The sequence below is a fragment of the Rhinoraja longicauda genome, chromosome 9, assembly GCF_053455715.1.
Source record: "Rhinoraja longicauda isolate Sanriku21f chromosome 9, sRhiLon1.1, whole genome shotgun sequence".
Classification (NCBI taxonomy): domain Eukaryota; kingdom Metazoa; phylum Chordata; class Chondrichthyes; order Rajiformes; family Arhynchobatidae; genus Rhinoraja; species Rhinoraja longicauda.
In genome coordinates, this window is record NC_135961.1 from 34,001,944 (window position 1) to 34,016,686 (window position 14,743).

Consider the following 14,743-nt stretch of genomic DNA (forward strand, 5'->3'; position numbering starts at 1 on the left):
GGACACTCAGGTCTCATTGCACTTCCCCTTTTCCGAACCTGATGCCATTTAGATAATAATCTGCCTTCCTGTTCTTGCCACCAAAGTGGATAACTTCACATTTATTCACATTATACTGCATCTGCCCACTCGCCCAACCTGTCCAAGTCACCCTGCATCCTCATTGCATCCTCTTCACAGTTCATACTGCCACCCAGCTTTGTGTCATCTGCAAATTTGCTAATGTTACTTTTAATTCCCTTATCTAAATCATTAATGTATATTGTAGCTGCGGTCCCAGCACGAGCCTTGCGGCACCCCACTAGTCACTGCTTGCCATTCTGAAAGGGACCCGTTAATCCCTACTCTTTGTTTCCTGTCTGAGAACGAATTTTCTATCCATGTCAATACCCTACCCCCAATACCATGTGCTCTAATTTTGCCCACTAATTTCCTGTGTGGGTACTTATCAAAGGCTTTCTGAAAGTTGAGGCACACTACATCCACTGGCTCTCCCTTGTCCATTTTACTTGTTACATCCTCAAAAAAATCCAGAAGATTAGTCAAGCAGGATTTCCAGTTCGTAAATCCATGCTGACTCGGAACGAGCCTGTTACTGATAACCAAACATTACATCTTTAATAATTGACTCCAACATCTTCCCCACCACTGATGTCAGACTAACTGGTCTATAATTCCCTGCTTTCTCTCTCCTTCCTTTCTTAAAAAGTGGGATAACATTAGCTACCCTCCAATCCATAGGAACTGATCCTGAATCTATAGAACATTGGAAAATGATCACCAATGCGTCCACGATTTCTAGAGCCACCTCCTTGAGTACCCTGGGATGCAGACCATCAGGCCCTGGGGATTTATCAGCCTTCAGTACCATCAGTCTACCCAACACCATTTCCTGACTAATGTGAATTTTCTTCAGTTCCTCCGTCATCCTAGGTCCTCTGTCCCCCGGTACATCTGGGAGATTGTTTGTGTCTTCCTGAGTGTAGACAGAACCAAAGTACCTGTTCAACTCGTCTTCCATTTCCATGTTCCTCATAATAAATTAACCTGTTTCTGTCTTCAAGGAACCCACATTTGTGTTAACTAATTTTTTCTTCCTCCAATTTTTGGTGCAAAGTGGCTTCCTAAACCTAACATGAAGGCCTGGTAATTGGGAGCATAGAACAGTGCAGCACAGGAACAGACACAATGCCTGTGCAGAACATGATGCCAAATTAAATAAATCTCTTATTCCTGTACATGATCCATATCCCTCCAATTCCATGCTTATTTATGTGCCCATCTAAAAGCCTCTCAAATGCCACCATCATGTCTGCCCCTAATGCAAGTGCGCAAGAATAAGTGCACTATTAATGTAGAACCAAAGAACTGCATATGCTGGTTTACTAAAAAGGAGTAACTCAGCAGGTCAGGCAACTCAGCAGGTCCCAGTAGAACATGGATAGGTAATGTTTCACTGCGGGACCCCTCCTCAGACTGATCGTGGGGTGGGGGGGGGGGGGAGAAATCAAACAAGAAATCCCACTTAATATTTATCTTTTTAGAACAATAGATTTTAACCAGCAATGACACAAAGTGCTGGATTCACTCAATGGGTCAGGCAGCATCTCTGGAGGACATTGATAGGTGGCATTTCATGTTGGGGCCCTTCTTCAGACTTGTTCTCCAGAGATGTTGCCTGACCCGGTGAGTTACTCCAGCACATTGTGTCATTTTCTGTAAACCAGCATCTGCAGTTCCTTGTTTCTACGATCTTAACAAGCAGTTGTTTACGTCATAGAATCCTAATTTTTTGAAAATGTGGTTATGTTTCCAATAGTTTAGCGTGGTTTATTATTGTTACATGTACCAAGGTACAGTGTAAAAATATTTTGTTGCGCTCTACAGTCAGCGAAAAGACTATTCAAGATTACAATTAAGCCATCCACAGTGTGCAAATACAGGATAAAGGGAATAATGTTTAGTGTAAGATGAAGTCCAGCAAAGCCCATTTAAAGATAGTTTGAAGGTCTCCAATGAGGTAGATGGTAGCTCAGGACCACTCTCTAGTTGGTGATAGGATGGTTCAGCTGCCTGATAACAGCTGGGAAGAAACTGTCCCTCTGAATCTGGAGGTTTGCATCTTCACACTTCTGTTCCTCTTGCCTGATGGGAGAGGGGAGAATTCTCTGCAATTTCTTGCCATCTTGGATGGAGCTGTTCCCAAACCATGCTGTGATGCATCCCAATAAAATGCTCTCTACGGCGCATCTGTAGAAGTTGGTGAGAGTTGCTGGGGACATGCTGGCAACGGTTATTTTTATTCACCAACAAATCAATGCCTAGCTTCTCTTCCAATACAATTCATTTAACAGTACAAGATGTTCGACATGGCCTTTCAGTCCTGACGCGGTACCAATTACCGATGACAATTCTATGGCGAGTGGTGAAAGTGTAATGAAGATTTCACAAAGGCTCACCTTGGAATTTGAGGTAGACTCCAAAAAACAGAGTCGATTGCCAAAGCCCTCGGCAGCGAGACAGAGTTTGAGCTGCTCCTTGTGGAGGGTGGCGCTGCACTGCAGCACAATTTCATCATTCTGCAAGAAAGTAAACAGAATAAATACATCATTGAGAATTCATCGTCTACACCATTCGGCTCACATGAAATGCAGAACAAAAATCAGCCAATGATTTAATGCAATTTAGAAACATCAACCTGTTATTTTCCAACACAATACCAGTGCATGTTAAGAGAAGAAAGCCAAACACAGATCTGAAAATAGACTTGCATTTAACTCAGAAATAAAACGCATGGAAGATAGGAAAGAAACATCGCAGTTATGAGTCAGGAGTCAAGAGTCAGGTGTTTTATTCTCTTATGTCCCAAAACAGAACAATGTCACTCTTACTTGCAGTAGCACAACAGGTACTTAGACTTGTTCTCCGTGGATACCAGAATAAACGACAAAATGAAGTTTAATAAAAATCTTTAAAAATGATATAGTGCAAATACAAAACCATAGCCTAGTGCAATCAGGGCAGTTCATAGTTCAGAGGTGTTGAATTGTGGTGATAATTATGAACACTTTTAAGGCAGAAGGAGAGGTGGTGAAAAGGGATGTACAGGCACTCCCTGGCCCCATTAAGGAGTTTGTGGGACAAGCATGCAGAGCTATGCCAGTTGAGATCACTGTATGTATCTGGACACCTCCATGTGTTGAGGCAGCAGCAAAAGAGAGACTTGGAACAAGTCTAATGATTACATTCTGATATCCAATACACCTAATTGTATGAAAGAATTTAATGAAGCTATGACTCACCTAAATAATGTATCTCACACCAAAATTGGAGACCTACAATTTCTGACTCACAATGAGAGTCACTGAATTTGGATGCATGGCGATGTTGGGAAGATTGCTCATCGTGTGACAGTAATATATAGAGTCATAATTTTTTTACAATGAACATCACCCATTGACCCTACATGGCTGTCACTTCCTTACTGATCCAGAATATTGAGATATTTATTGCTCAATATCTATTTAATGATCAGAAACGCAAACTTTTGCACTGCAGACAGACTACTAAAATACTGCTCATTTCAGCAGGTGATTAAAACTCCCATTATAGAAGGCTGAACGAAAAGTTATCTTTCAAGCTGGTCTCATTTGCAGTCCCACAAATGATTTAGTTCACCTAAATCACATGAATGAACTGCATATGGCTTGACAGTAGGACAAATTTCACCACAATCTTTTTGATGAAAAATAATAAAGAAACACATTAAGGGCAGCAAGGTGGTGCAGCGGTAGAGTGCCAGAGATCCGGGTTTGATCCTGTCTACGGGTGCTGTCTGTACGGAGTTTAGTTTAGCTTATTGTCACGTGTAACGAGGGACAGTGAAAAGCTTTTACTGCATATGTTTGCACATTTGTACGATTTCTCCGTGACCGCGCGGGTTTTCCCCGGGTGCTCCGGTTTCCTTCCACATTCCAAAGACGTGGGGTGATTGGCTTTGGTGAAGATTATAAATTTCCCTAGTGTGTAGGATAGTGTGAGTGTGCAGGGATCACTGGTCGGCGCGGACTCAGCGGTCCGAAGGGCCTGCTTCCACGTTGAATCTGTGAAGTAAACAAAACCAATAGAGAAACACTTGCTCTACTACAGGAAGCTCTTCTGGTCTAGATTTTAAACTGCTTGCAATTCTTTTTGCTGCTTACAACTCAAGCCATGTCCAGCAGTGGAACAGGTTTATTTTATATGTACCTTAATGTACAAGCACAGAGGAAGGAATAGTTTCCTGAATGTGCAGCTAGCTATGCAACAAGACAAAGCACACACATACGAGGTGAACTCTTCAATATTCCTTCCATTTAAATTAATGGAATGAAAATTGGTCCATTTCATTCAGAGTCATGCATTCTGATTGACACAACTGTCGGAGTGCTTAATACAGCACCACGAAGATGAACCTCAATATACAGTCATAGCGCATGGAGCTAGTGTTTCAGCCCATGTTGTCCATGCAGACAGGTTTATAACTGAAGGAGGGGTCCCAACCTGAACCATCACCCCTCCATGTTACTCCAGAGATGCTACTTGACCTGCTGAGTTACTGCAGCACTTCCTGGGTTTATAATGGAGCTCGACCTGTTTGTCTCCTATTGTCCTATTTATCTCCAAACATTCCCTCTCCATGTATTTGTCTGGATTTTAGACTTTAGACTCTAGAGATACAGTATGGAAACAGGCCCTTCAGCCCACCGAGTCCGTGCTGACCAGCGATCACCCCGTACACTAGCATTATCCTACATACTAGGGACAAGTTACAATTTTTACCGAAGCCAATTAACCTACAAATCTGTATGTCTTTGGAGTAACGGAGTAAACCCACGTGGTCGCGGGGAGAACATACAAACTCCGTACAGACAGCACCTGTGTCAGGATGGAACCCAGGTCTCTGATGTTGTGAGGCAGCAACTCTACTCTTGCACCACTGTGCCAACTGACTGACTCTATCCCCTCCTCCCAATTCCTCCATCTACACCGCATCTGCGCCCAAGATGAGGTGTTCCATACCAGGACATCCGAGATATCCTCATTCTTTAGGGAATGGGGGTTCCCCTCTCCCATCATAGATAAGGCCCTCACTCGTGTCTCCTCGGTACCCTGCAGCTCCACCCTTGCTCCTCCTCCCCCTAGTCGCAACAGAGACAGAGTCCCCCTAGTCCTTATCTTCCACCCCATCAGCCGTCGCATATTAACACATGATCCTCTGAGATTTTTGCCACCTCCAACGGGATCCCACCACTAGCCACATTTTTCCATCTCCACCCCTTTCCACCTTCCGCAGAGATCGCTCCCTCCACAACTCCCTGGTTAACTCATCCCAACCTGCCCAAACCACCCCCTCCCCAAGTACCTTCTCCTGCAACCGCAGAAGATGCAACACCTGTCCCTATACCTCCTCCCTCGACTCTGTCCAGGGATCCCGACAGTCCTTTCTCGTTAGGCAGAGGTTCACTTGCTCCTCCAACCTCAACTACTGTATCCATTGTTCAAGATGTGGACTCATACATCGGCGAGACCAAACGCAGACTGGGCGATCGTTTCGCGGAACACCTTCGCTCAGCCCGCCTTAACCTCCCTGATCTCCCAGTTGCTGGACACTTTAATTCTCCTTCCCATTCCAACGCAGACCTTTCTGTCCTCAGTCTTGTCCATTGTCAGTGAGGCTAAATGCAAATTGGAGGAACAGCATCTCATATTTCGCTTGGGCAGCTTACAGCCCAGTGGTATGAATATTGATTTCTCTCACTTTAGGTAGCCCCAGCATTCCCTCTCTCACTATCCCTCCCCCACCCAAGTCACACAAGCTTCGCGTTTTCACCCTACAAACAGCTCACAATGGCCTGTTTCCTTTATCATCGTTACTTTTTTGCATATCTTTAATTCATTGTTCTTTATCTCTTCACATCACCGTCTTTATCTCTCGTTTCCCTTATCCCTCACCAGTCCGAAGAAGGGTCTCGACCCGAAACGTCACCCATTCCTTCTCTCCCGAGATGCTGCCTGTCCCGCTGAGTTACTCCAGCATTTTGTGTCTATCTTCTGACTGTTCTTCTTGTCTGACAAGTTAATGCGTAAAATAAGTTAACTGTCACTCACGTCTCGTGTAATTTATTCCAACATAAACTTCCTGTAGGAGTGGCGCCAATCTACAGAATAAATGGTTCAAACTGTTCAACTTTAAGCAACTAAAGAACCAAGGTCATCCAAATCTCAGCAGTCAGCTATCTTTTAATATTTATTTATTTATTTATTCAATCCTACCTCACTGGCCTTGACATACCAGGCTCTTATAACCCTGTTATCCTAGTTCAATGCGGTTTAGTTTTTCAGGTATGCAGTTACTGCTCCTTTGGTCCAATCGCTAAAGTCTGGATATTTCCAAGACATGCCTCTAAATTTTACATTTAATCATAATGTTTGATGATGTAATATTTCCATCAGCCAGACATATATTTGGGGACTAATAACAAGAAGCTGCAGATAGACACAAAATGATGGAGTGACTCAACGGGTCAGGCAGCATCTCTGGAGAAAAGAAATGGGTGACATTGCGGGTAAAGATCTCGACCCAAAACGTCACCTATTCCTTTTCTCCCGAGATGCTGCCGAAGTTACTCCAGCATTTTGTGTCTCTCTGTGGTGTAAACCAGCATCCTTCCTACACAAGAAACTGCGGATGCTGGCTTGCACCAAAGATAGATACAAAGTGCTGGAGTAACTCAGCAGGTCAGGCAGCATCCCTGGAGAACATGGATAGGCGACGTTTCAGGTCGGGACCCTTCATCCGGGCAGGTTAGAGCGTGGCCTGTAATAGATGAACAAGAGGCGAGGGGGTTATTTGATGGGCAGATTGATAGGCAGAAAGACCAGAGATGAAGAAGGGAAGTGTGTGTGCCTGAAAAGGATAAAGAGTTGCGAATTGTTAAGCTCGGGGATGGAAAAATGGCATATTAGGTAACCATTTTAGGATAAACAACTTGAGAATCGATTGGGAAACATTGGGAAGATTGTGCTTGACTCTGCCTGTTTACACCAGTTTCCCTGTAAATCCCTTGGCCACGCTAACATCTTGAGGCCTCGTGGCTCCATCAACCTCAAGGTCTTGCTGCTGCAGCTGCCCCACAAAACAGAATAGTCTGGGAGCAGTAATTAGATGTTAATTCCTGAGGATCCCCTCTCCACTCCCAACCCAAGCAGCCTAATGACCCCATGGCTGTTCATGCTGTCGAAAGCATTTTCAACTGATCACCAAACACATATAAAAATAGTTAAAATATGTTTAAATGATTTGAAAAATTATTCATTAAAAATGTAAACAAGATATTTAATTGAAAACTCATTCATCTGATGAAAGTTAATTTAAGTATATTCTCAGACATCCAGCTTCCATGGGATTGAAGGATGTGGGCTGCATAAATATGCTACTTGCACAAATATTCCTCAAAAATAATGACATCACACAATCGTATTCTGTGCATAAACCTTTAAATAAATTGCTGAACTAAATGTCATCGCCTCACACTTCTTAGATAACAATGTTTTACACTTCAATTCCCTCGGAATATCTCTGAACGGACTTTATCTTGCACTAAACGTTATTCCCTTTATCCTATATCTGTACACTGTGGACAGCTCGATTGTAATCATGTGTAGTCTTTCTGCTGAGTGGATAGCTAGCAACAAAAAAGCTTTTCATTATGCCTCGGTACACGTGACAATAAACTAAACGGAGCTAATGTAAACTACAGCAAAACACAATCAAATGAATGACTGTACACAGTCAGGATCTTCCCAATCTTTCAAGTTAGTGATAGTGCTGCAAGGAGAAAGGGAAAGGCACAGAGGCAGAGGCGACAGAAGAAAAACTCTACGTCGTGGCGGACCCGGGACTCGTTGAAAGCCAGGGAGGCGGAGGCGGCGGAAGAAAAGCTCTGAACGGCGCGGAGGTGACGGAAGGAAAGTACTGAGAGTATCATTTCTCAAGTTATTTATCATGAAAAGATTTGTATATTTTTGCTTGCTGATGAAGATAATGTCAAACATCCTCATCACATGAAGTTGCTGCTCATCATTAGTGGTGATTACTCGTAGACGAGGATGAATGGCCTCCTGGTGGATCCTTTCTGTGGGTCGTCAGATGGCTGGAGGCCAATCCTGTTGCCACGGACTTTAGTGTTCCTCCAAGTGGGCATCTCTTTGTTAATGTGGGGAGAGTGGTGCATAAACAGCCACCATGCTGTCTTTACATTACTTCAGACTTTTAGACTTTAGAGATAGAGCGTGAAAACAGGCCCATCGGCCCACTGAGTCCACGCCGACCAGTGATCACCCCGTACACTAGCACTATCCTACACACTAAGGACAACTTACAATTTACAGAAAGCAATTAACCTACAAACCTTTACGTATTTGGAGTATGGAAACCTGATCACCCAGAGAAAACCCAAGTGGTCACAGGGATAACATATAAACTCCATACAGACAGCAACTGTAGTCAGGGTCGAACCCAAGTTTCTGACACTATAAGGCAGCAACTCTACTGCTGTGGCACCATGCTGCCTTCAGTGCAAGAAAATAGATGGCTTGAGACAAACCAATGTGTTCTTACACTTGAATGGTTTCAGCACAGATGTAAATATTGCCACTGTGCCACCCTAATCTGTCCTTGACAGAGACAGACCGCAATCCAATGGCACGAACCCCACCACGGTTGGGAGTCTCTCCCGACTACAGTCTTCTCAGCTGTTGTGGTGCCCCACCTTCTGACCAGCAACCAGCCTCCACCCGTTTCACTGTTGAGGTATCAGCATACAACTTCACTACCTTCACCTATAAATCAATGAAATAACCCGATTGTTACAAGTTTCACAAAATTCCACTGCTGTTTTTAAACCATTCGCTGGAAATATCTGGTCTTCAAATTCCATGCTCAAACTTGAAGCAATGGAGCTTCCCTTAATAATAATAATAATAATAATAATGCATTTTATTTATATAGCGCTTTTCATATACTCAAAGACGCTTTACAGAGATTTTGAGAACATAGGGAAATGAATAAATAGATAAATAAGTAAATAAATAAATGAACAGAGAAAGGAGACAGAAGATGAGGTGACCTTCAGAAACTTAAAAACATAGAAAACATAGAAAATAGGTGCAGTAAGCCATTCGGCCCTTTGAGCCAGCACCACCATTCAATATGATCATGGCTGATCATCCAAAATCAGTACCTCGTTCCTGCTTTTCCCCCATATCCCTTGATTCCATGAAAAAAGATAGACAGCTCGGATTTTAATTTCTTTTTACATAATTCCTTTGCTTTTTCCACATCTCTTGGTCCTGAGATACATGAGTTCTCTGATCATTTTTTAAAGACATAGCATGAAAACAGGCTCTTATGACCAATACGTCCACACCGACCAATACCCGTACACTACTTCCATTCTACGCACTAGGGACAATTTAGAGAAGCCAGTTAATCTACAAAACGGTACATCTTTGGAGTGTTGGAGAAAACTGGAGCACCCATAGAAAACCCGCGCGGTCAAAGGGAGAACGTACAAACTCCGTACAGACAGCACACTTAGTCAGGATCGAACCTGGGTCTCTGGCGTGTAAGTCAGCAACTCTACCGCTGCACCACTGTGCTGCCTTCTTTTAGGAAAACCAGTCATACAAAATGTGAGCAACACCAGTAAGTTTCCCTGCATGCATTGTGTGGAATTTATCAACATTTGTATGCCTCTCGAAGTTCAGAAAGACTCTTTTAGCTTTGCACCTCATAAATCATTGAGCAGCCAATAAGGAATCCTTTGGAAAAAGATTGGTGGAACTCAACGGGTCAGGCAGCATCAGTAGAAGGAAATGGACAATGTTTCAGGTCAGGACTTTTCTTCACACTGGAAGTACTTTGTACTGAAAATTGTTCCTTTTACTTTTCTTATCATTACAAAGTATTTGCTTTCATTTTGTTTGGCAGCTTTAACCAAAATTTCTTGAAAAATATCAAGATTCAAGAGTATTTCATTGCCGTATGTACCGACAATGAAACAATGGAATTCTTAGTTGCTGCATTTTAACAGGTCCGTAAAGGCAATATAACGATTTTTTAAAAAACTAAATGAATAACCGTAATAGTAGTTCCAAGAATCGGTCTGGAGTGCAACCAAAGACTGTCTAAGTGCAATTAAACTATTACCTCCAGATCGAGCCTCAGAAACTTAATCATTTCCTGCTCTACATCCAGTTTATCAGTGAATTTAAAATGGCTTCAATTTCAGTTACCAAGAGTTTTGGACAAAATCAATAAATTAACTAAATTGGGCTCCAAAGATGAATTCTCATTGACTGCTGCATCGTGAAAATGCGCTCTGCCTAAACTAATTTTTTTGCGCCAACCTGGTTGTTCATAAAGCATGTTTCTGTGCTGTTTAACTCTATCAGCACTGAGCATGGTTTAATATAAGAAAATAACTGCAGATGCTGGTACAAATCGAAGGTATTTATTCAAAAAATGCTGGAGTAACTCAGCAGGTCAGGCAGCATCTCAGGAGAGAAGGAATGGGTGACGTTTCGGGTCGAGACCCTTCTTCGAAGAAGGTTCTCGACCCGAAACGTTACCCATTCCTTCTCTCCTGAGATGCTGCCTGACCTGCTGAGTTACTCCAGCATTTTGTGAATAAATACCTATGGTTTAATATAATTGCTTTGAGGGATTAGCAGGACAATGCGGACGAGTAATTCACCTGCAAAGTGCTGAATTATCACAGCCCACGGCCTGTCAGACTGGGAGAGACAGAAAGCCTCATCAGACTGAAAGGTACTTGTGTGAACATTTTAAGTGCTGTAACTGCATGGCAGCAAACCAAGAAGTGGAAAAAAGGTGAGGCTGCATGCCTCTCTTTCATCTTGCATCAATTTGGACAAATGGCTTTGTGCTCTGCTATGCTCTGTAAGGGTGTCAGGAGTTATGAGGAGAAGGTAGGAGAATGGGGTTGAGAGGGAAAGATAGATCAGCCATGAATGAGGGGGGCCTCATTGAAACATACAGAATAGTGAAAGGATAGAGTGGATATGGGGAGGGTGTTTCCACTAGGAGTAGAAGTCATAGCCTTAGAATTAAAGGATGTTCTTTTAGTAAGGAGATGAGGAACATTTTCTTTAGTCGGAGGGTGGCGAATCTGTGGAATTCTTTGCCACAGAAGGCTGTTGGGGCCAAGTCAGTGGATATTTTTAAGGCAGAGATAGATAGATTTTTGATTAGTATAGGTGTCAGATGTTATGGGGAGAAGGCAGGAGAATGGGGTTAGGAGAGAGAGACAGATCAGCCATGATTGAATGGCGGACTTGGTGAGCCGAATGGCCTAATTCTACTCCTATCACATTACCTTGTGAATGGCGGAGTAGACTTCATGGGCCAAATGGCCTAATTCTGCTCCTATAACTTATGAACATAAATTTCAACAATGGCAGCTTCATAAGTTCTGGGAGCAGAATTAGGCCATTTGGACAATCAGGTCTACTCTGCCATTCAATAGTGGCTGATCTATCTTTCCCTCTCAACCCCGTTCTCCTGCCTTCTCCCAATAACCCTTGAATCTGTCAATCACTGCCTTAAAAATACCCAATGACTTGGCCTCCAAACCCATCTGCAGCAATGAATTCCACAGATTCACCACCCTCTCACGAAATAAATTCCTCTTGATCTTTCTAAAGATTCGTCCTTTTATTCCGTTTTAGTCTGTATTTCTGATACTAATTTCTAATCTCAGATTAATTTTACAGAATATAAATTCGACAGCTAATTCTGAAATGGTGAGATTCAAGAGTCAACGGTTTCAAGAATCAAGAGATTTTGTTCTTGTTTCTCGCAAAGGGTGGCAGTAGGTATATGGAAAAAGCTACCGGAGGAATTAGTTGAGGCAGGTACTATCACAACGTTCAAGAAACATTTAGAACAGGTACGTGGACAGGATAGGGTTAGAGGGATCCGGGTCAAGTGCGGCTGGTGAGATTAGTGTCGACGGAGCATGTCTGTTGGTATGGGCAAGTTGGGCTGAAGGACCTGTTTCCATTACTCCATTACTCTATTGAAACATTTTGGAGAGCCAGGAGACATGCTGAAGAGAGTGTTGCCAAATTGTCTGCTTTTCCCCCTTTTCACCCACTTCGATTCCCCTCGTCTATTGGAGCTTCTGTCTCAACAGCAAGCAGAACAGTTGGATTTCCAGAACAGCCTTTTCCGGAGATTGGTTCGTTGTCTGAGTGCGCTCCTTTGATGCCAAGAGCTCACTGATTTTTCATTAATGATACAAGGCCAAAATGAAAAAATCAATCAATGTTAGGCAGACAAGGCAATCATATGCTCTCGCTGGTGTCCAATCATCTCTCTTGCAACTACTCCACAAAATATTTCTGCATTGAGACATCAAATAATAATATTTTACCTAGCAACCCCGACAATTAAGAGGCACCTTCAGCTCCACCCGGTATTGTTGTATTTCACAATGTAATGAATTACACCGAACATACTCTTGCACAGTGGGAGCAGGCTGTTGGAACTTGATTGTAGCTGTCCTTGACTTGATCAGTATGTGTCCTTGACTCACACTGCAGCACAGTTCCACAGACGCTGGCTGTCACCCTAGGGCTGATTGCCAAGACGGTGTGTGCATGGGCAGCAACTGAAGGAAGTCAATGAACTCTGGGAAGGCACAAGAGTGCTGGAAATAATCTCATGTAATACCTAATAATCTAATATAAAGGCAGCAAGGTGGCGTGGCAGTAGAGTTGCTGCCTTGCAGCGCCAGAGATCTGGGTTCGATCACGACTACGGGTGCTGTCTGTACAGAGTTTGTATGTTCTCCCCGTGACCTTGTGGGTTTTCTCTGAGATCTCTGGTTTCCTCCCACGCTCCAAAGACGTACAGGTATGTCAGTTAATTGTCGTGGTGTATTGGTGTATAAATTATCCCTAGTGTGTGTAGGATAGTGTTAATGTGCGGGTATCACTCGTCGGTGGGGAGTCGGTGGGCCGAAGAGCCTGTTTCCGTGCTGGATCACAAAACTAAACCTCATCTACTGCATCCATTGTTTCCGGTGTGGACTCCCATATATCAGTGAAACCAAGCGCAGACTGGGCGATCATTTCGCTGAGCACCTACGCTCAATCCACCTTGGCCCACGAGATCCCCCGGTTACCAAACATTTTAACTCCCCTTCCCCCTCCCATACTGACCTTTCTGTCCTGGGCTTCCTCCACTGTCAGTGCGGCCAAATGCAAATTGGAGGAACAGCACATCATATTTCCCTTGGGCAGCTTACAACCCAGTGGTATGAATATTGATATCTCTAATTTCAACTAACCGTTGTATTGCCTCTCTCTCTCTGCCCCTCCCCCACCCTAGTCATCCTGCTAGTTCTACTGTTTGTACCCATACATCCCTTCATTATCACCTCTTCCAAAGCCAACAATGAACCATTGTGGGCTCTACATTTCCTTGGTCATCAGTGCTGGCTCTGATTTTTTGGAACCATTTCATACCTCTAGTTTCACTCTCCCCTGATTTTCAGTCTGAAGAAGGGTCTCGACCTGAAACATCATCTATGCCTTTTCTCCAGAGCTGCTGCCTGACCCGCTGAGTTATTCCAGCATTTTGTGTCTTATGTTCAGTGTAAACCAGCATCTGGAGTTCCTTCATACACATAATTTAATGCCCAAATAGGTGACAAAATAGACACAGGTGACCGCAAACCTAATAAAGTTATTTTAACTCCCTGCAAAATGATATTGCCAAGTATAAAATTGATTAACATCTATCTAACACCTTTATGACAACGCAGGACATGCCAATGGAGGGAAAAAAAATTCTGTGAGCACATCAAATATTTGGTGCACAGGGAAATCTATTAGCAAGCTAGAACTCAGTAATAAAGGCCATGAATGTAATCATGTATATAGTCTTCCCGCTGACTGGATTGCATGCAACAAAAAAAATAGTGTTTCACTGCACTTCGGTATAAACTAAACTAACAAAACAGGGGGGTCCAAGTTGGACAATTGTGGATTGCATTCTCTGGGGTGTTTGAGACTGAGGTGAGACCAAGTAGATTAGAACATTCTGAGAGGCATAGATAGGGTAGGCAGTCCAAACATTTTTCCCGGGGTGGAAATGGTAAATAATATAATAAACCTAAATCTAAACCTAGAAAACATTGCTTTGGGGCATTGAGAGGGGCAAAGTTTAAATTGATATCCAGGGCAAGTTTTTCTTACACAGAGATCCAGGTGGGTGCCTGGAATGCACTGTTTGGGTTGGTGGGGGAAGCAGATATGATAGTGGTGTTTACAGTAGGTGCATGAATATGCAGGGATTGGAGGGAATGGATCGCGTGCAGGCAGAAGGGATTAGGTTAATTTGGCATCATGTTGGGCACAGACAGAGTGGTCCGAAGGGCGTCCTTTCTTATGTTGCACGGTTATGTGTTCTACGTTCAACACCTGCTTTCCAGAGGACATTTTGCCATCCTTCAGGACATGATGCACAGGTCACATCCGCCAACACACCTGTAGAAATCAGCAAACGCACAACGTTTTGGAGGAACTCAGCAACAGAGTTCCTCCAGCACTTTGTGTTTTGCTCAGGATTCCAGCATCTGCAGTTCCTGGTGTCTCTATCTATAGAAGTAAT

At 43.3% G+C, this 14,743-nt stretch overlaps 1 protein-coding gene across 1 annotated transcript in view; it reads right to left on the bottom strand.

Moving 5' to 3' along the window:
• ryr2a (ryanodine receptor 2a (cardiac)) overlaps positions 1-14,743 on the bottom strand; it is a 423,773-nt gene that overhangs the window by 307,346 nt on the left and 101,684 nt on the right. The window contains exon 2 of the mRNA XM_078405073.1: positions 2,460-2,579. Within this exon, the coding sequence (XP_078261199.1) occupies positions 2,460-2,579 (120 nt within the window). The remainder of the gene's footprint in view (positions 1-2,459; positions 2,580-14,743) is intronic.